The sequence below is a fragment of the Chiroxiphia lanceolata genome, chromosome 1, assembly GCF_009829145.1.
Source record: "Chiroxiphia lanceolata isolate bChiLan1 chromosome 1, bChiLan1.pri, whole genome shotgun sequence".
Lineage (NCBI taxonomy): Eukaryota > Metazoa > Chordata > Aves > Passeriformes > Pipridae > Chiroxiphia > Chiroxiphia lanceolata.
Genome location: NC_045637.1, coordinates 48,315,348 through 48,335,547, shown reverse-complemented (window position 1 = coordinate 48,335,547; position 20,200 = coordinate 48,315,348). Strand labels below are relative to the sequence as shown.

Here is a 20,200-nt window from a genome sequence, read left to right as displayed (position 1 = left end):
ATGAATCTCCCTTGTGGGATCACCCAGAGTTGAGTTGTGTGCATGTGGATTGCACTCATGGATGAAAACTGCAGGCTTCTGGCTGCAGGGAGGCTCCTTTTGGAGCACTGCCTTCTACAAGACATGATGGGAGAGTGACTTCAGAGTTTCCCTGCTCATGAGAGAGCTTCCTTCATCCTGTCTTTCTGAAGGAATAGATTTAGGGAGACACATTCTGATGTTATTAGGCTGTGTAACAACAGAAAAAAAAACAACCCCACCTTATAGATATCCTCTGTAAAAATTATTTATGAGGTTGGTTTTGTTCACTGTTGTATTGTGAGGGTCTGGAGATGTTCCTTTTGTCATTTTTTGCATGGTCTGGCATTTGTTGTATTCTTTGTTTTTAGGATTATCTGGTGCTGTTACCTAGTGATTACTATGAAGCATCCATCTTGCAGATACAAGTTACAGAGCCTTGCACATATTTGGGACCTGCTTCAACAGAGCAGTCAGTATATATGCTACAGAACAGCATAAAGCACTGCCTTGATTTATTTTGTTATTATCCTGCTGCACTTGAAAACAATAATAATCCTGTGTTTTGTTTATTGTTTTTTGTGTAAGCTGCTTGCTCTATCAGCATTTGCCTCTGGGCAGATTTTCCTGTGTCCTCGGTTCAGAGGCAGCGTATTTCAGACATGGGGCAGAATACAGAAGAATACCTGTGCGACAGCCAACTCCTAATCAACCAGGGATGGCCCATATCAGTGGAAGAGAGGTCAGATTCCTGCCTGCTAATTGCGGTCCCGTCTGTGCTTTTGACTGTAAACCTACCAGACTAAAATGGTTGCAGATTTAAAGCTCAGGATTTGCAGATCTCTAAAAGACAGACTCTGTGCCAAGGTCTGCATTTTATACAGAACTGTGTAAAAGGATCAATGTAGGCAGATTTATAACTGTGAGTAGAGTGGGCATTCCACTCCTGTAAAAGTATTTTATTAAATAAAAATCCCTCTGCTTTAGGCATACTGGCTTGTTCAGAAGAAATGACATAATGATTTGTCAGCAGAAATGGTGTACGTACATCACTCTAAGTTTTGGGTTTTTTCCTCAAGTAGCTATACTTATGTAAAATGTTTCCTTTCCTAAAAAACAAGCAGATGCAATTATGCCACTGCTGTAGGTCCTTTGAAAGAGAAACATATGTTTTATGAAATGGAAAGTTATACTACAAATGTGTTTAGCAAAAATAAGGTATTTTATGAAGTACGTGATAGTGATATGTAAAGTGATTATGCCCTCTATTAACGTGCTTGGATATTGCTTTTAAAAATATCAAGTACAACAGGAATACTCGCCATAGGCTCCTCTGGTGCTGCATCACTGATGCGCGTGCAAAATTTCTGGTATGAATAATTGCAGTGAAGTCAAGAGGGCTGTTGACAGAATTATTTACGTGTTTTAAGTGTTTGTAGCCTAAGGAAATACTGAGAAAAAAAACAGTTTAAATTTGAAAATAATTATATAGTCATCTGAAGCAAAAACGTTTGTAACCACAGCACTTTCCATGCAACTATTTAGAAATATTTTGCATGAAATATTGTGTTAACCACTTTGTGCAAGTAACCTAAAAGAAAATCTCGTTGCTTGAGAAAGTGTCATTGTCAGTTTGCTAGAGAAGATGCTTTCATTCATTGTAGGGAATCAATATGCAGCACTGCTGTAGTAGGAACTTTGTGTTCCTGGAAATGTTTTTTTCAGTGGAGAAGTAAACTACATTTTTATATGTTGTTAAAGATAGCTTAGAGGCGATGGTGACAAAATTTTAGCGTCATTGTTTTCCTCCCTTTCTACTGGGGAGAAGAGAAATAGTAATATACTCATTTCCCAGAGTTATTTTACAGCCTTCCTAGAACTGTTATAGTGGCAGGTGTTTCTTGAATTTGTTTGACTTTTATTAGTAGACAAAATGATATTTATAAGCATTACTTATATTCTGCTGGGTGTCTTCTGTTGAGCCATGTAATGCTGGAGTAATGCTGACCAGTTGGCTCAGAGAGCAGGAAATGGGAGCTTCCTGCAAGAAAAGGAAGTGAAAAATTTAACAGCTTTTGTATTTTTCAATTATTTTGACCCAGATCAATTTAGAGATGACCATAAATGTTCCTCAAGTCGGTCGCTATGTTCTGGTTTTTGAATATGCCAATGAAGAGGATTGGTTATACAATGCAGAGGTCATAATACATAGCCCTGGACCCATCACTGAAGGCAGAGTGAGAATATATAGTTGTAAGTACAGGTAAGAATTTCAGAAGTAATTACTAAATGATTAAATAAGTTTTTGGGATATAATTATACTTTTAATATATTGGAATCCATTTTACTATGTGGATTGTTCAAATTGTAGGGTGATTTAAAAGCAAGTGAATGATTCTGTGGATTTTGTACAGATTTTTAATTCTCTCTGTGTAATCAGCTCATTAAATATTGCTATTACTTTAGTGAACTATTTTCCTATACAAAGGATTACTTTTTTATATACATTCATAAATACTTATAAATTTTTAATCTCCAAGTCCAGTGAAAGAGCATCACCATTGGCTGCAGTGGCCTGCACTGATTTTGTGTAGTTAAAAGTGTATCCAAAGACTTTGGCTATAAAAAATGCAGCAGCCAGTTTTACAAGGGTATTCCCACTGTTTCTAACAAGATTTGATGAAGTAGAAGTATAAAAGTCTCTGAAATTCTGAGTGTAGCCATCCTCTGGCTGTTAGGCTGTAGGCAAGGTCTTCAGCCAAATGCTTCTTTATCCTTGTTGAGTGATGAGGTTACTGCAGATGTTTCTGCACAAGAGATTTTGCCTGTCCTGAGTGAGATTGTCTTTAACACTTGAGCACTTCAGCTTATTTTGAGCCTTTGGGAGAGCCTGCCCAGTGCCAGGGGACTATGGACATGTATCCGGTTTTCCTTTGAGCCAACTGTTTGGCAGAATGGAGGCTTAGGGATATTCAGGATGAAACTGCTCAGTAAGAAAAATCATTTTCATCAGCATGTTTATGACACAGAGCAGAGCTATGTGAAGCAGTGACCTTGTCAGGTTATTGCTGGGGAAAGCTCTTATTTTAGCCTGTTATATAACACTTTGAGCCCCAAACTGTGTGTAATAAATCTTCCATTTTATTGGTTTTTGGGTTTTTTTCCAAACACATTTTATGGGCTAATTTTTAACATACTTGTTTGTTCATATGATACATTAAGAACTTGCTCATGAAAATACAGAGGAAACCTTTGCTACTTTAACACAGCAATGCAGCAAATCCCTTCTGTGGCCATTCTGCATGAAATGAATGGGCACATTGCAAGTAAGCTGCTGTGTCATCTTTCCTAAGCGGGAAAGTACAAGTCTCTTCTGATAAAAAATAAATCAAGCAATGACGTAGTGAGGTACATACAGAGAAGAGTAACTTGTAGAATCTGGAATATATTGTGCCAGGCCTTCTTAAGAGCTTGATTATTCTCAGTAAAACATTGTAAGAGAATAAAACATTGCAAGCTTCCAGTGAATCACAAATAAGGGACCTGTATTTCCCTACTGTTGAATGTTCTTAAACCCTGAGCTGCCCTTGTTTCTAATCTATGCTTGAAGTAAGAGTGAAACTTCCACATCCTCTGGCTTGTAGAGGAGAAATAGAGAGGCAGTGATATGGTGATTACAGCTCCTCATCTGTGGCACGCTGGCTGGCCTACCTGAGGGGAAGTGCAGAAGAAAGAAAAGAAGTCAGAACCTTGTATGACTTAAGAGAACTTTTGGCAAGTGCAGGAATCATGCTCCCGGAACAAGGCAGAGTTCAAAGGCTTTAGCTCTTAGTATGTGTTTGTACCAAACATATGCAACCAATTGAAGGTGCTCAATAAGGGGCAAACCTACGTTTTTTCAGTTGTATTGAGGAGTATCTCAGTGTACTGTAGCTTCCGAAAATCAGGACCTGCCTAGCTGCCACTGTGTGGGCAAGAGCTGCTGATCCACATTATCAGTGGCACATGCCAGTAGTGGAAAGCAGCAGTTGGTGTGTACTGGCACCTCAAGGAGCACAGTCCAGGCACAGAAACATTAGTTACACACCACGTTACGCAGTGTGGAAACCTCTGCAGGTAGCACGTATGTGCATCTGTCTATCCACATCCTACTTAAACCAGTAGCTCAAATGGATATCTGAGCTGAGGTCTGAAGGCTTTGGATCTGGCTAAAACAACACAGAGGTTAGACAAGCAGTTTTGTGTGTGGTAAATCCTTTGTCTCACTATTGAGGATACTGTATGTTCCTCAATGGCCAAAGGTAGGTTAGTTATCATCCAGCAGGGTGGCTAGGTACTGGTGGTGTGGCTAGCCAAAAGCCAGGCAATGATGCTAAGTGACAGCCTAAACAAGGTGGCAGTGCCTGCAGACTCGTCCTTAATCCTGCCTTCTGTCTCAGTTTCCTTTGTCGCAGTGTTGTAGTTGATGACAGGAATCGCGTTGCAGCCTATGACCTTCTAGCAGACATAAAGATACATCTTAAGGCATCATCAATTAATTTTCTTTTGGTAAGTTGCCATTTTCTTTTGCTTTTTGTAATACTTGTTCCCTGAGTGGGTAAAGAGAGATATTTGTCTCTCTGTGTTCACATTCTGTAAGGTAATGTTTGAAATTATGTGTATTAGGTACCTGAATAGATATACTTTATATATACCTAGAGAATGCTGAGGCAAACTTACCAGTTTCAAAGATAAACAGAACTTTGCCTTTACTGGCAAGGATTTTTCCAACTCTCTTGTGCTTTATTTCAGTTCCCCCTTCTCTTCTATGAATAAACTTTAAATGATAAATGTTCTGGTAGCTTTTGTATTTAATCTTTCATTTTCTCTCCTTATCTTTCACTTTTTCTAAATCCTCAAAATCCATGTGGGAGTTTCCTGTGTCTCTTACAAAATTCAGATAATAAAGTATATATTTCAGGTAATGAATGCATTCATTAGTCATATAGCTTTTAGATATTTTGAATAAAAAGCCTTCACTGACCTCTTTTGGCCACACCAGGAATACACTTTACTGTACACTGCATCTTCTTCTGTGTTGTTTCTGTTTTCCATTTCAGAAACACAAGGTTTGTTAAAATCTAGTGTTCAAACCCAGCCAATAATAAAGAGTAGTTTTGTGGAACTATTAGGACTAACAGCTGATACGTGCTTTCTTCATTTCATGGGAGAGTGTTCAGTGTGAACAAATACCATTCAAATTGTCTGTTAGCTCCCTGCAGCAATTGCCGTGTTAACAAGATCCATGTCCAAAAGGCATTGACATTATTAGTCTGTATCTCTACATGGAAGTCTCTTGTGCTAAGAATCTCTATTTTTATTTATGAATTCTAATTTTAATTCTCTGCATAACTTACTGCAAGATAAATTTCAGTAGTCTTCTGAGATACAGGAAATATTTCTCCATGTTAATTGTAAAGACTGCACTTAGCAAAAGATAGGAAGAAGGTGGAAGAAAAGGGCTTGTTTTATATAGACACTAATCATCAATGTCAGCAGCACTGGAGTTAAAAGACCCTTGTGTGATCCCCTGTCATGTAGCCCAGAGAGGGAAAGGGGAACCACCCACAATGCTGGAGTTCAGAAATGGGGTCTAAATAAGGAGGAAATAGGGTTCTTGAGGTCATCTATCAAGAGGGTCTTACAACTTGATAGTCTTTATTTCGTACTGATGCAGACAAACTGTCTTTTGCACTAACTTTTTAGCCACTCATAAAACACTGCTCAAAGCTTCAGGGTCTGCTCTTGTTCTGCTGTGATGGGCTGGAGCCCTGTGGGTTGTTACATGCAGGACAGGCAAACTGCTGGCTGCCCAGGAAAAGGTATTTTTAGTACTCTAGTCCCTGGTCACTACAGCTAAAACACAGACCCTTAGGACCTGCTTCCAAACTGAATCAATTTGCGTATTAATGAATTCCCTTTATGCAATTTTTATTTACATTGATGCTTGGTGCTAGCTATCTTACTGCTTATCAGACATTTTTATCTTCTTTTCAGGTAGTCCATCCACAAGTTCTGTAACTTGGATGTGTGTATTTTGTTATGTATTTTATTAGTGCATATTGTTGTGTCTACCCACAAGCCTTCCCTTATGTCCTTACCACCATGGGTACAGCGGGACTACCACAGATTCATTTGTTCATGTTGAGTTTTAGTAAAAAAAAAACAGTAATAGTGTGAGGTCTTGTTTCTTTTGAAATAAGTTCTGAATCTATTTGGAGAAATCCTGGTGTCACTGAAACTCACTCCTATGGACTTTGTGTGAGCAAGTGTTTGTGCCTGCATTTGAGGGAGTCTAGGAATTCACCCAGGGTCCAGAAGTCTAACACCACAGACGAGGGCTTTTCCCTCCCACCTATGTTCATTCCTTGCCTAGCTTCTCACCTTGTGATTTGGTCTTCTGTCTTTCCCGTTGCCACACACATACTTATGTTTTGGTTGTTTGACTTCTGAACAACCTTCCTTGAGAAGGACAGAAAAATGCTATTTAACCCTCAGGCATTGAGGTGCAGGGAGGTAAAGGGATCCAGAGTCTTCTGGGAGGTCCATGACAGAACATGGCTTTGGGCTCAGATCTCCCCATACTAAAATTAGGCTTCATCCTTCCCAGTCAGGCCTGCTTCTGTTATTTATGATATTAATAGTTAATTATACTTTGTGGTTGTTTTACAGCACAAGGTTTGTATTATATCAGCTGAAGAATTTTCTCCAGAATATGTGGATCCTAAAGTACAGTGCATAGCTGCATACAGGAGTACCCGTGATGGAAGGTAACTTGCTTGGTTTTACCCTTCTTATTACCTGAAGACAACCTTGAAAGGCAGACTAAATGATATTCTAATTCTTTTGCTCAGCAACCCACAGCTGATTTTTAGGCCACTTGCAAAGTAATATTTGTAAAAAAGCTGCAGTGTTAGTGTTAACCTAGACAGTCTTTGAACAGTATTTTGTTAATACCAGCCTTTTCCTGGCTTATCTGAAATAACAAGTGCTGATGTGTTAGAAAATATGCATCTTTCACATGCCATTTAGTATGATAAGTGTCAGAGCTGGAGAAACATTGCTACTTTCATGACCTGAAATGCTTACTGTTCTGGAGTTTTCTACACCTCATTGCTTCAACTGTCCAAAATGGCTTTAATCTTCACTAGGTAGGGGATGTGATGCCTTTCCAGACGCAAATCCACCAGCTCAACTTGGCAGCATCAAATTATTCAATATGTAACCCCCCGCTTCACAAACAAGCCATTCCCTTGTCCATTTCATCGTGGGGCCCTTAGGGGAGGTGTGTCCTTATCATTCACTTTGCACAGCAGTGCCAGGTGATCCTTCTTCTCCTTATGCTTTATAGGACCAGTAATTAGAGGACTCATATACTGCTTGGTTGACCCAGGCTGATGGCTCTTCTCTTGCTGTGAAGATCTGAACCTGAACCCTCACTTCCCAAGTGGTCAGGTTTGGGTTCCACAGAGCATTTACTCTGTCCTATTGAAGCTCTTCCCCTCTCCATCTTTTATTCTTTGGGACACAGAGAAACTCTCACTGCAGCTTCCAAATTAGGGAATTCCACATTTCAGTGCCTGTCGCACTCCCCAGGATGTCCCTCGTGATGCTACTGTTAAGGCTTTCTTCCCGCTGATCTGTCAGTGGGAAGGGCCTCAAAGTAAAAATGTCATTTGCAGGACTTAAGAGGCAGAAAGAGTTGGTGACTAGGTCTAATAGTTATACTAGCTTCTAGTATAATAGTTGAATTGAAATAGAAAGCAGAAAACTCCGGATGGTAAATTGGATAAAAGCATGTGACTGTCCTTGGCTTCCAAGTGTACATAGCACTGAATCACTGCTGTAATTCTCCTGTTTGGAGTGTTACCACTGAGAGCAGCTTTCTAAGACTGAAGATACTTGTCCTTGCACCAAAGGTATTTTGCAAATCTGGACATTTATATTCTGAGTAAAACAGAGGAAAGAGGCTGGGTGAAAAACACGATTTAAAATAAAGCTAATGTAGAAACTTATACCTTTTACTTTGTTTTTGTGTTGGTTTTTTTTAGTCTCATTATATTTGCATAGTTTACTGTATGTTTATGTTCTTTTATTATTATTATCTGGCAAGCATTTTTGCTTTCCTCAAAGTGTTTAAGTTCACCAAGTTGAAAGAAGTAGAGTTTTGTCTCATTTTAACAGTATTATAAGTGGATGCTGCACATGATTTCCCACACAGGCCTGGCAAATACATCTCAGTTCTGGCCCTGAGACATTCTTGCCATTCTAGTTCTAGGCCTGTCTTGAGCAGGGATTAATCATTGTCTGTTGAGTACTTATGAGGAGTGAATAAATACCATCAGGAAATGCCCAAAAACATTTTATACTGCAGTTTGGAAAATTCTTGTCTCAATCAAGTTCTTCAGAATTAAATATGCCAAGGAAGAAATAGTTAAATACAGCAGTCAATGAATAAGGATGCTTTCAATGATTACTGTTATTTATTTTGGCTCCAATTCTACAAATATTTGAGTATATACATAACTTCTAAGTATTTAAGTAGGAAGACTTGTGTGTTTAAAGGATACACCTATGTAAATGTTTGTAGAACTGAGAATTCAATATTAGTACAGATTCCAGTGAATGTAACTAACTGAATTAACTAAAATGTATTTAATTTTTAACACTCCTAGTTCCCTTAAGTTTCCTCTTCCTTAACTCTTTCCATTGAGACTTAAAGTTAGGGAAATTTTGAGTGAATAAAGTCAGTTAATGTACACTTACCCATTTATAAGTTAAATCTGTATTTCTTGTTTTCAATTACTTTCCAATCATTTATATAGAATCCAAATAGGAACAGGAGTTATTATTGCATTATTAATTACAGTCTAATATATTGACTTTTCTGAGCCAACAGCTCTTCCTCTTATGATGCTTAAGAAATTCTCCTGGCCCCAAGAATAATTACTATAATTCTGTGTTTAGTGCAACTTGCATTCCCTCAGTTTATGAAACCCCGCCAGCAGCTTTGGTTTTGGATGCGTTCAAAGTTGGGGAAATTTCCAAAGTACAGAAGAATATACTCTATGATCTGCTCAGTGCCCCTTCACCTGCTGATTCAGTTAAGGGAGTCACCTTGACGCCACTACAGGTATCTCATATTCTGAAAACTCCTGTTTCATAAATCACGAAGTATGTTGTTAGTAAAATTAAATAGATGAAACACTGTAATAGAGTCAAAACTGAATGATGTGATATGATCAAAATGTTGCAGGCTGAATAAGCCACAGAGGCAATATACGGAAAGAAAAAAAAATCCATCTTCTTTCCAAACTATGCAGTAGTCTCACAGACTGCAGAAGAATGTTAGATGTGCTTGGCAGGCAAACAGAGCGTGCAGTTGTAATGCCACGTTCTTTCAAGATACTTAACTTGCTGAGAGATGCTAAGTCTCATCTCTTTTACTGCAGATAGGTGGCACTGAGCACAGCTGATAAACCCAAGTATATTTCACAAAACAAATATAATATCAGAGCTGTTCGTGTTTCTCCAGAACCAGATTACCTTGAACGGCAGAGTGCCCCACTTGGGCAGATACATATTTGTAGTGCATTTTTATCAGACGGCGCACACGGTGTTCCCTGTACAAGTCCGTGTGGATGCAGGACGTGTGTGGTCAGGTAAGTATCTGAATTTCATCTAACCCTTTTTCTTTCTCAGCATTTTGGTGTATGGAGCTGCGCTGGGTGGACCCTGACTGGACAGGAGGTGCCTACCAAAGCCACTCTGTCACTCCCCTCCGCAGCTGGACAGGGGACAGCAAATATAACAAAAGGCTTGTGGGTGGAGATAAGGACAGGGAGAGACCATTCACCAATTACCATCATAGGCAAAACAGACTCAACTTGGGGAAATTATCTTAATTTATTAACAATCAGATAAGGGTAGGATAATGAGAAATAAACCCAAATCTTCAAACACCTTTCCCCTACCCCTCCATTCTTCCCAGGCTCAACTTTACTCCCAGTTTTATCTAACTCTTACCCCAAGTGCTGCAGGGGAACAGGGAATGGGGGCTGCAGTCAGTTCCTCACAGGTTGCCTCTGCTGTTCCTTCCTCCTCAAAGGAGGACTCCTCACACTCTTCCCATACTTCAGTGTGAGTCCCTCCCATAAGAGACAGTCCTCCACCAACTTCTCCAACATGACTCATTCCCACTGGCTACAGTTCTTCACTAACTGCTCCAGCGTGGGTCCCTTGCACAGGGTCACAAGGTCTGCCAGGAGCCTGCTCCACTACAGGCTTCCCACAGGATCACAGCCTCCTTTGGGCATCCATCTGCTCCTGCATGGGTTCCTCCCTGGGCTGTGGGTGGACCTCTGCTCCACTGTAGACCTTCATGCACTGCAGGGGGACAACCTATATGTCTTCACCATGGGCTGCAGGGAAATCTCTGCTCTGACCTGGAGCACCTCTTCCCCCTTCTTCACTGACCTTGGTGTCTGCAGAGCTGTTTCTCTCATATGTTCTCGCTCCTCTCTCTGGCAGTAGTTGCCATTGTGCAGGTTTATTTTCCCCTTTCTTAAATAAGTTATCCCAGAGGCGCTATCATGGTGAACCTTGCACTTGGCCAGTGGGGTGTCTGTCTTGGATCTGACTGGCTTTGGTTGTTGGAGGTGGAGGAAGCTTCTGGCAGGTTTTCATAGAACCCACTGTAGTAGCCCCCTGCAAACAAAACCTTTCCACACAACCTCGTTTTTTTTTTTCCTTCTAGGTACCTTCAAGGCTTCCTTCTGCCCCCATGTGTCTGGCTGTCGGGATCAGGTGATCGCAGAAAACCAGATTGAGCTTGACATTTCTGAACCCAAGGTCTCTGTTACAGTGATGATACCGGATGGAAAAATGCTGGTTCTGGTATGTTTAATACATAAATGTACTTGAAAATGCTGTTTTCAGTTTTGTCATTAATTTAGAGATAGATGCAAAGATGAAAGCCAACAATATTAATTTTTTAATGTTGTGTTTAAGATTTTTAGGATCTTTTGCACTGGTTTGGTTTTATTTTTAATTTTTAAGATACTATACAATGTTTTTATTTTACACTCCTTGTAGAATCACAACTTTGAGGGGAACATGGGAAGTGTATTTTCCTATTTTTTTTTTGTTAAAATATTACAGGTTTTGAGAAAATCCAGAATATATAGCGAAGCAACATTTAAATGCCTTAGCTTGTGTCTTTTTGTTTTTCTCTGAAATGTACAATTTAGCTTTCTTGTTGTTTTAAGGAAAATATCTTAGTTGTTCCAGCAGACACCTACAGTTACAAAATACTTGACAAAAAGACAGTGGACAAGTCATTTGATTTTATCAGCCAATGTGGAGGAAACAGTTTTTATATTGAGTAAGCATCACTTTCTAAAAACTGAACATTGTCAACAAGCTGGGAATAATATTACTTTTACTGTGTATTAAAGAGATGTATAAAATCACCATCATTGCCCTACATTAAAATACTTTTCATGGCTTATGCTGGCCCATTAAACTTCCATGAGTCACTTTTCCATGACTTTCTATTGCAAATGCAGTGCAAAGGTAGAGCTTTATTGCTCACTGTACAAAAGAGGAAAATCTATGTCATCTTTCTGTCTTTGGTATTTCCACCTTTCGTATTTGGTATTTTGCTTGGCGTGTCTGAACTGATATAACTAATGCACGCACTTGCTTTGAAAAAAATTTCTTACCTGCATGTTCAAAGCTGTTCACCACTAATTTAGTTAAAATACACCCTTGCATGTGTACTGATGCCGTCCTTATGTCAAACTGTTTGAAAGGCAGGACCCTAATTTACTGAACCACTGCAAAGCACTCTCATAACAATTCCCAAGTGCCAGAACTTACGTGATTTATATTTCAATTCTAATAGCCCAGAGGGATCATCGGCCTTCTGTAAGGACTCTGTAAGGTCACTAGTGGCTTCCTACAACAACGGAGCCCTGCCATGTAACTGCCACAGTGCAGGTGCCACGAGCCCTACGTGCAGCCCCCTGGGAGGACAGTGTATTTGCAGGCCTAATGTCATCGGTCGTCAGTGCAGCCGATGCCAAACCGGCTACTATGGATTCCCATTTTGCAAGTGTAAGTACATGCTCAGGCTTGTTCAGCACCTGACACGACCTTTTATTTAATCCTCTGAATTTACTGCAGATGCACCACAGCCTTGCTTTTCTTTGTAGGGCTTAATCCTGTGAGAGGCTCGTTGAGCCATCTTGACTTTACTATAGCATAGCTTTCAGTTTAAGGCAGAAGGAACCCCATTCCCTTAAAACACACCTAGTTCACAATGAGGTGTGCCTTTTCATGTGTAGTCTTATCAGGTGTAATAGGTTTACAGATAAACTCATTAAAATCCACGTTGTCACTATTGAGTGAAATGGATTTTTTCTACACTTACTGCTGAATCATTTCCACGTTATTATTGTTTAATCTCATTTTGTACCTTCAGGTTTTCCCATAGATAATCAGAGACGCAGCATTCCTAATTCCTCATATTCTGATGTTAATAACATCAACAGATCTACGGATTACACCAACAGTCCTCAGCTGCCTTCCCAGATATTATACTTGATGTTTATAAATATTGCTCTATAAAAGTGGTGCCATTAACACCAAAACTATTGTCATTTAATCCTTATAAATTGTAGCGAGTGATTAACAATGCCTGTGGTGAAGTTAAGCAACCAATTGGTGGAAAAGAGCCAAGCACTAAACCTGTTCTTTGAAACTACTGTTGCAGTCACATAGTTGGTTTCTATAGCCCTGAGCTTTAAACTAGTGAAAGAAAAGAGTCACGTTCTCTCTATATAAATGTTGTGTGTGTTTGTTTCATATGCAAGTCCAATAAGAGTTGATCATTGTAAGATGAGATGGAATTGATTTGTAGAGCATTTTCTTTGACCTAGTATGCAACTGCGGGCAGCGTCTATGTGATGACGTGACTGGTAAATGCATTTGCCCTCCACGAACCGTGAAACCAAAATGTGAAGTGTGCGAGAAACATCACTTCAGCTACCACCCTCTTGCTGGCTGTGAGAGCTGCAACTGCTCAGAAAGAGGAGTCGTTGATGTTTCAAGCCCAGAATGTGAAAAAACCAATGGGCAATGCAAGTAAGTTTGAGTTATGTGCATTATAAGTGGTTTCCTTCACTGTTCTTTTCAGGCATTTGGAGGGGATATGGGAAATTTGCTATGAGAAAAGTGGATTTTATTCATTCTGAACAGTTGTAAACTAACCCAAGCTTTGTGGAAGGTTGAAGTCTCTGTAATTAATCATATGCCCACAATTCTCCACCTTTTTGTTAGCAGGTGCATGCCTTGAATAATTCCCAGTCACATTTTCCAGCCGTAAATCTTGTTCCAGCTCCACTTACCTATATTCAGCATCCGTGTTTTACACCTTGGTGTACAGAGGGAGTAGTTCTGCACTGCAAACACTGAATAGCTGCAGAAGTCTAATTCTATTATGAGCATTTTTATCCTTCAAAATCAAATCCATTCCTAGGCAGTTCCAGGGCCATTTCAAATGTCATACTATTAAAATCTGAGAGCAATACTAACGTGCTGCTTTTTGTCTGTGAAAGTCATAAAGTTCTGTGATAGCCGTGCAATCACTTCAAAGATCCACCTGCCTGTTGTTTTAATCTTCCCTCCCTTGCTCCATTCCTGCCTCCCCTATTGATTCCCTCCTCTTTCCTGTGTTTGTTGATAAAGATGCAAACCAGGAATAAAAGGACGTCAGTGTGATCAGTGTGCTCCTGGAACTTACGGTTTCCCTAACTGTGTGCCATGTAGCTGTAACAGAGATGGAACAGAGCCAGATGTTTGCGACCCCCAGACAGGAATTTGTCTTTGCAAGGTCAGATAAATCAAATTACTTCTACACGCACAAGCTTCATTTGCAAATCAGTGACTATTTCATACTTAATGGGGTGAATGAAGAGAGTTTATCATTAAGTTTTATTATAAATTAAATGCAGCTGTACAAAAGTATAACACCTTGCAGTATGTGCACACGTTATGATGGTAGCGTTAGATGCCATTTTTTAATGACTTCAATATCTGTCAGCTGTACAGATGGTCTTAGCTTTTGCAGGATGTTAAAGAGCTGCAGAGTACATGTCCATCGATTCACTGAAGCAGTCTGTACCCTGCACATATCTGTTTTATCCATCTACATCTTGACTTCTGGATGTTAACCAGGTCCCGTGCTTTTTTTAGCCATATTATGTCAGTTGACATTTTACCACATCATTATAGCCAGGAAATCTTCTTTTGTTCTGATCTGCATAATTAAATGTGATAAATGTGAACTTTCACAGGCGACCTTTTATATAGTAGGGTTGCAAAAGCCAGTGGGAGGCTTTTGGCAGAGAAGTTACCAGCTGCCTCTGACTAATATTTATTATTCTGTGGTTCACTTTATAAAGTGGAAAGACAGCTCATAAGATAGTCTCCAAGACAGTTTTATTTGCATTTGGAATATGGTCTAGCTAGAGAATCTCACATTTTCATTCATGTTTCCATACATTTGAATAAGTACCTCACCCGAACCAAAAGGAAAGCACTGAGATTTCTTTGAACTATGCCTTAACAGGAGAATGTTGAAGGTGCAGCATGTGATACTTGCCGACCAGGATCCTTTTATCTGGACCCGTCTAATCCCAGGGGATGTACCTCTTGCTTTTGTTTTGGGGCAACCAGCAACTGTCGCAGCACGAATCGTCGTAGAACCAAGGTGTATCCAATAGGTTTATTTCTTTTCTATCATGCACCTACATTTATTCCATTAAAGACGTTTCTAAGGATAAGAAATATTCTCCAAGCAATAGTTCGGATTTAGTGCAGCCTTCTTAAAACCTAGGTGTGGTCTGAAAGTGCCTTTTGGTAGAAATGGCCCTTTTTATCTGTTTGTTTACGAATCACTAGTTGGACTGAAGTTGAGCTGGCCTTTATCTTCCTTGCTGTATCTTCAAACTCCATGTCATCATTAAAGTTAATGGTCTCCTTCAAGATGCTTTGATAAGCACATGCCATTTTACGTGTCTATATCATAGATACATTTTTAAACTTCAGAAATGTGAGACAGATTCTACAGATTGTAAAAACTGTCTTTCTTCCCTCCCTATAAAAGAGGCAGAACATCAAGGGTGAGAAATGAAGATCAATTTTTAGTAGCATAAATGAATGGTAAGATGGCTAACGACTGAAAAAAGCAAGAGCAGCTCGAAACAATGCAAGAGAAAGAAAAAGAGAGAAGCAGAGCTAGAATCATGGATGAGGAGTTTAGTGAAGGTTTAGACATAGACTAGATGCAATCCAGTGATTCTTTGCTGTTTTCATGCAAAGGATAAAAATCTGTCCTCAGTGAAGTCAGCAGCAAACTTCCATTTGCTTTAGGAAAATTTCCTTTAGTGACTACTTATCCTCACCAAAAATTGTTTTAGGCAACAAGTTTAGCTTTTTGTATTATTGTTTTGGTACATATTCATTATGAACTCTTTCTCGTGTTCTAATGATAAATAACAAGATGCACGGTCTTTCATAAACAACAGCCATAAAATGTGCATTGAAGAGCCAGAATATTAGGCTACATTGCCTGCCTCTCCGAAATATCATCCCATGTCCCCTCCCTTGTACCTTGCACCTACCATGACCAACCCAAACTCTGTCTTTTAGGTTAGTGTCCTGGGTTTGATTTTGGAATGGACTTTAGAAAGCACCTCCAAATTATGTCCTTGGATTTGCGTACAAAATTCCTAGTCACCTCCAGAAGGTTATGTCTTCATGTGACCGGAGACAGAATTTAGTTTGCAAATGACAAACCAAATGTCTGCATCCCAAGTAGCTTTGGCTCATCTGTCCCACTTATTCTCTCTTTTGAAGTCCGTGCAACATCCACTGCACAAAAACTTTAGACTGACTTTGAAGCGGTTGCATTTCATGCTAGGGTAATTATTGCAGCTAAACATTTTCTTCTCATTACTTGGTGCTGGTAGAGTTTAATAAAGGATGAGACAAGCTTATTTCCTTTATGTATTTTTCATTAGTTTGTGGACATGAGAAACTGGCGCTTGGAGGCAGTGGATGAAAATATTGACATTCCAGTCACTTTCAATCCAGTCAGTAATAGTGTAGTGGCTGATGTTCAAGAATTGCCCGCTTCTGTGCATAGTTTGTATTGGAAAGCACCACCGTCTTACCTGGGAGAGAAGGTAAATGCCACCTAACTCATCTGTTTTAATAACAAGAATTAATTTTTTTGCCAGAATTTTTGATTAAAAGTCTGTTTTTCTTAGATATTTTTCTCTTTCTTCTCTCACGAGATTCTTGTTTCTCTTACCTGTCATGCCAGGAATCACAACATTTTACTTCTGAGTGCAGTGTTAAAATTATAACCAATTACACAGAATTAATCGTGTTGCTCAGTGCCAGAGAGGTCTTCATGTGAACAGTAGGGTCAGAAGCTGTGGTTCAGGGAGCTGGTACCTCCAGCTGCTTTTCCAAAACCCATAACACGCAGAGCTTGCCAATGTGCCCACTCTGAAACCCAGAACACGTAGAGCTTGCCAATCCTTTAGATTCTTTAGAGTATGTCCTGGGCAGATTTCCAAAAGAATAAAAGGTGATTATGTGCTCAGTGGCACACAAAAAGACCCAACCTTTTGCATTTGATATGTTGCTTAGGAAGAGCAACAATTCGTTTTCTAACCTTTGTGTTCTTTGAACTGCTCGCTGCTTTGTCAACTCATGCATGAGAGCAGTCTTTTTTTCACAGTTACTACCATCAGCATCTCAGCCCAGGGATCATACTGACCAAGGGGACTTTGGTAATGGTGACTTGCAGACCTGGAGCCTAGGTTCTCCTCATTTTGAACTCTGACAGTGTCGACAGTTATTAGCCAGTCATAGGACACACAGGCTTTTCAGATGTAATCCTGCACAGGAGAAAACAAATGGGATAGACACCAGAGCATTAAAAATGGTACAATTTTGAAGTTCCTCTTAATCCTTATTTTAAAAATTAGAGCAGTGCTTTTCATCCTACTCTCCTATGCTCAGAGGTCTGTGTCTCAGCTGAACAGCATGTTTAGTTAGGGTACTTTTTGTTAATGTTATAGAGGTTCTTGTTTCAGTGCTTGCAAATAATATTTGAAAGAAATTTCATGTTAAAGCATACATTATCACGTAGAGTGTTGAACCAAAAGGACTTCTATTGTTCCCATAACAAGATATAAAGCAGGCAATAACCGTTTTTAAACACAGCTATTAAGATCAGTGCTATGAGTTTTATGTTACCTTTCACAGTCTACCTAGGCCTGCCATGACTTTCTTTCATTTGCAATGACAACACTGTAAATAAAATAGTTCTAATTTGGGTGCTGCTTTTGTGGTACACAGTGTGTTAGTGTATATTTTAGCACAGGCAATACTGCAGTAATGAAAGTCCCCTCAAAATGCTATCTAGCTGTTAGTTTACAAGCTCATAAATTTCCCAGTTATTCACGCTACTGTATTTTGAAAATGTCAGGTTTTGGTCTGCTTCTAGTGATGGCATCTCTTCCAGAAAATGTGAACAAAAGCACGTCAGACATTTTTTTAGTGTGATGAAGTATAAATCTTGTTTTCCATTATCTTAAACCTTTTAACTAGTTCCACTGGAACACTTATATTTAGCAGAGTGTATTTTTTTTCCTGTCTATGTCTTTTGTTTAAAAGTTAAAAGGGAATCAAATGCAAATTCTATAGCAGTGCAGAAACTAACAGTCATTGAGAAATTTGGGTCACATTGTTCCCTTTTTCTGCTCTTTTGTATTTTAACATTTTATTTAATAGGTGACTCTTAATGTTAGAAAATAAATACCATGTATCTGGAATACAGAGAGTGGTTTATAAGACCAACATTTTCCCATTAAAAAAAAAATCATTGAGAAACAATTTTGCATACTTTTAATTCTCTTATGTGTTTTTTTCTAAAAAAAATATTTATACAGGGTGGTTAGACTGTGTTGACAAAATATAGCCAAGTTCCAAATGATGCTTTTGAAAATGCAACTGACATTAATTACATCCCCGTGATCCAAGGAACAAATTTAGTATTGAGATGTCAGTATTTTTTTTGTAATTCATCAAAGTATTTGGAAAGGTGTAGATTGAAGGCTGGTGCTTACCTGTAGAACAGCAAAACCTGACAAAGTAGTTCTTCCCCCATGTCAAAACCAAGCGTAAGATACAAGGGCAAAAGACAAGGGGTGCAGAACAAAACAGTACATCCATTCCAAAATGCATGATTTCACCTAGTACCCACAAACCTTCCTTCTAGGCTTGTCTTGGAACAAAAACTATCCAGGCTGTGCCTGGTGCTTCCTTTCTTTTCAATATGTTCTATACTGAGTCACTCATACACCACCCAGGGAAGCTGTTTCTCAGATGATTCAAACATACTTGCCTATGTCTGTTCTGGGCAGCAGTGTATGTATTTGGTTGAGTTTGAGGCCACCTGTGGTCACCTGAAATTGAACCAAAAGAAGTGTGGTTTCAGCTCAGCCTACAGCACTGGCCTGCTTACAACAGAGCTGGTACCAGTAGAAGTCCTGTCCTCTAGAAATTAAAGCAACGGTTTCCTGCTTGCATTCATGTTTGCAGAGTTTAGAAAATGCTGGCCTATGAAAGCCACCTTTAAACATTTGTACTCTTACTTTTTTTTGTCTATGGCTGTTCATGGGGTTTACTACCACTTTCGTTATCAATCTGATGTCTGCTCTTGATGCACCAAATTTGTTTTGCACAATCAGGGGAGAACAATGTTCATGTGAACATGTGATTTCTCCATGACACACACGGTGTGAACCCAGGTCTGAAAAAAAACCTTATGATGTAGGTAACCTTTCAGAGAATAGTATCTGCTCAAAAAGTTACCTCAGATACACACAGTAAACAAAATAGAAAGTAATTTCTTGCAAGCAAGACTATTTTTGTATTTTTTCTAAAAACAAAGAGTATTTACAATGCTGGAAGATGGGGTAAACTGGAATACAAAGTTACATTAATATCAAGCAACAATGCAGTCAGGTATCTCTGTTCTTGTGCATTTTGCTACAGCTTTCTTCATATGGCGGCTTCCTAAGTTACCAAGTGAAATCTTTTGGCTTACCTAGTGAGGGCATGGTTCTTCTGAATAAGAGACCTGATATACGACTAACAGTAAGTTTTTAAATGCCATTTTTAGTTTTAAGCAACACCAATACCATGATTTTTATGTTACCTGACAACTATGGCAAATTTTGCTCCTATAGTGTACTTAACTTTGGAAGCAACTTGCTATTTTACTGTAAAAGTGATTTTACTGCATTTTGCTTAAAGCCATCAACACATCTGTCTTTGTTGCCAAAGTAACATGTTATTAAACATAATTGATTTGAGAGCAAATAAAAAGATGAAATAGGATTTTCTCTGTAAAGTGCACCTGTGGAAAAAAAATTAATTAGTGCCTTACACACTTGTCAACAAGTATGGCCTGGTCTCTGCAAAAGATGCCCTGAATTCCACGTGTAATTAATCTCATTTTCTGTGAGAATTTTCTTCAGCATAAAATTAAGCATAATTTTAAGGCTTCAAGGGACTGAAATAAAAATGCATTTGAGGTTAACAGTTTTTAAATTTAACCACTTTGTGACCAAAATTTAAAATCTTTGGCTATTTGTTGAAATTCACAAGGTGGGGGGAGGGGGAGGCTTATTTCCTCAGACTGTCAGAAATATTAATTCAGAATTTTAGGATTCTTACTGGGAAACATGCCTCATAAAGTACTACAGTAATATCCATAGTTGCTTGTGCACCAGGATGCAAAGGATAATGTTTGAAAATGCAAAAACATTTTAATAAAAAGTACTAACTAGTTCCTGTGAAAATTGATCAGCATTAATTTGATTCTCTTCATGTTTTACTTGAAAGCAAGGTTGTTAATAGGCAAAACCAGTGAAAACCTTGCTGACACAAAAACACAGTGCTCACTATACACTTTACTGACAAAATGTCATATAGTTTTCAGAGGTATTATTTAGTTTTTATCTCCCAAAGAACAGGGTTAATGTGCTTCACCAAATTT

General features: G+C 39.0%; 1 protein-coding gene across 1 annotated transcript in view; it reads left to right on the top strand.

Moving 5' to 3' along the window:
* LAMA3 (laminin subunit alpha 3) overlaps positions 1 to 20,200 on the top strand; it is a 118,652-nt gene that overhangs the window by 55,499 nt on the left and 42,953 nt on the right. The window contains exons 27-41 of the mRNA XM_032680153.1: positions 390 to 490; positions 607 to 760; positions 2,121 to 2,281; positions 4,458 to 4,566; positions 6,730 to 6,827; positions 9,025 to 9,190; positions 9,593 to 9,719; positions 10,814 to 10,953; positions 11,325 to 11,440; positions 11,963 to 12,174; positions 12,999 to 13,203; positions 13,807 to 13,951; positions 14,690 to 14,830; positions 16,143 to 16,307; positions 19,195 to 19,296. Coding sequence (XP_032536044.1) covers positions 390 to 490; positions 607 to 760; positions 2,121 to 2,281; positions 4,458 to 4,566; positions 6,730 to 6,827; positions 9,025 to 9,190; positions 9,593 to 9,719; positions 10,814 to 10,953; positions 11,325 to 11,440; positions 11,963 to 12,174; positions 12,999 to 13,203; positions 13,807 to 13,951; positions 14,690 to 14,830; positions 16,143 to 16,307; positions 19,195 to 19,296 — 2,142 coding nt within the window. The remainder of the gene's footprint in view (positions 1 to 389; positions 491 to 606; positions 761 to 2,120; positions 2,282 to 4,457; positions 4,567 to 6,729; positions 6,828 to 9,024; positions 9,191 to 9,592; positions 9,720 to 10,813; positions 10,954 to 11,324; positions 11,441 to 11,962; positions 12,175 to 12,998; positions 13,204 to 13,806; positions 13,952 to 14,689; positions 14,831 to 16,142; positions 16,308 to 19,194; positions 19,297 to 20,200) is intronic.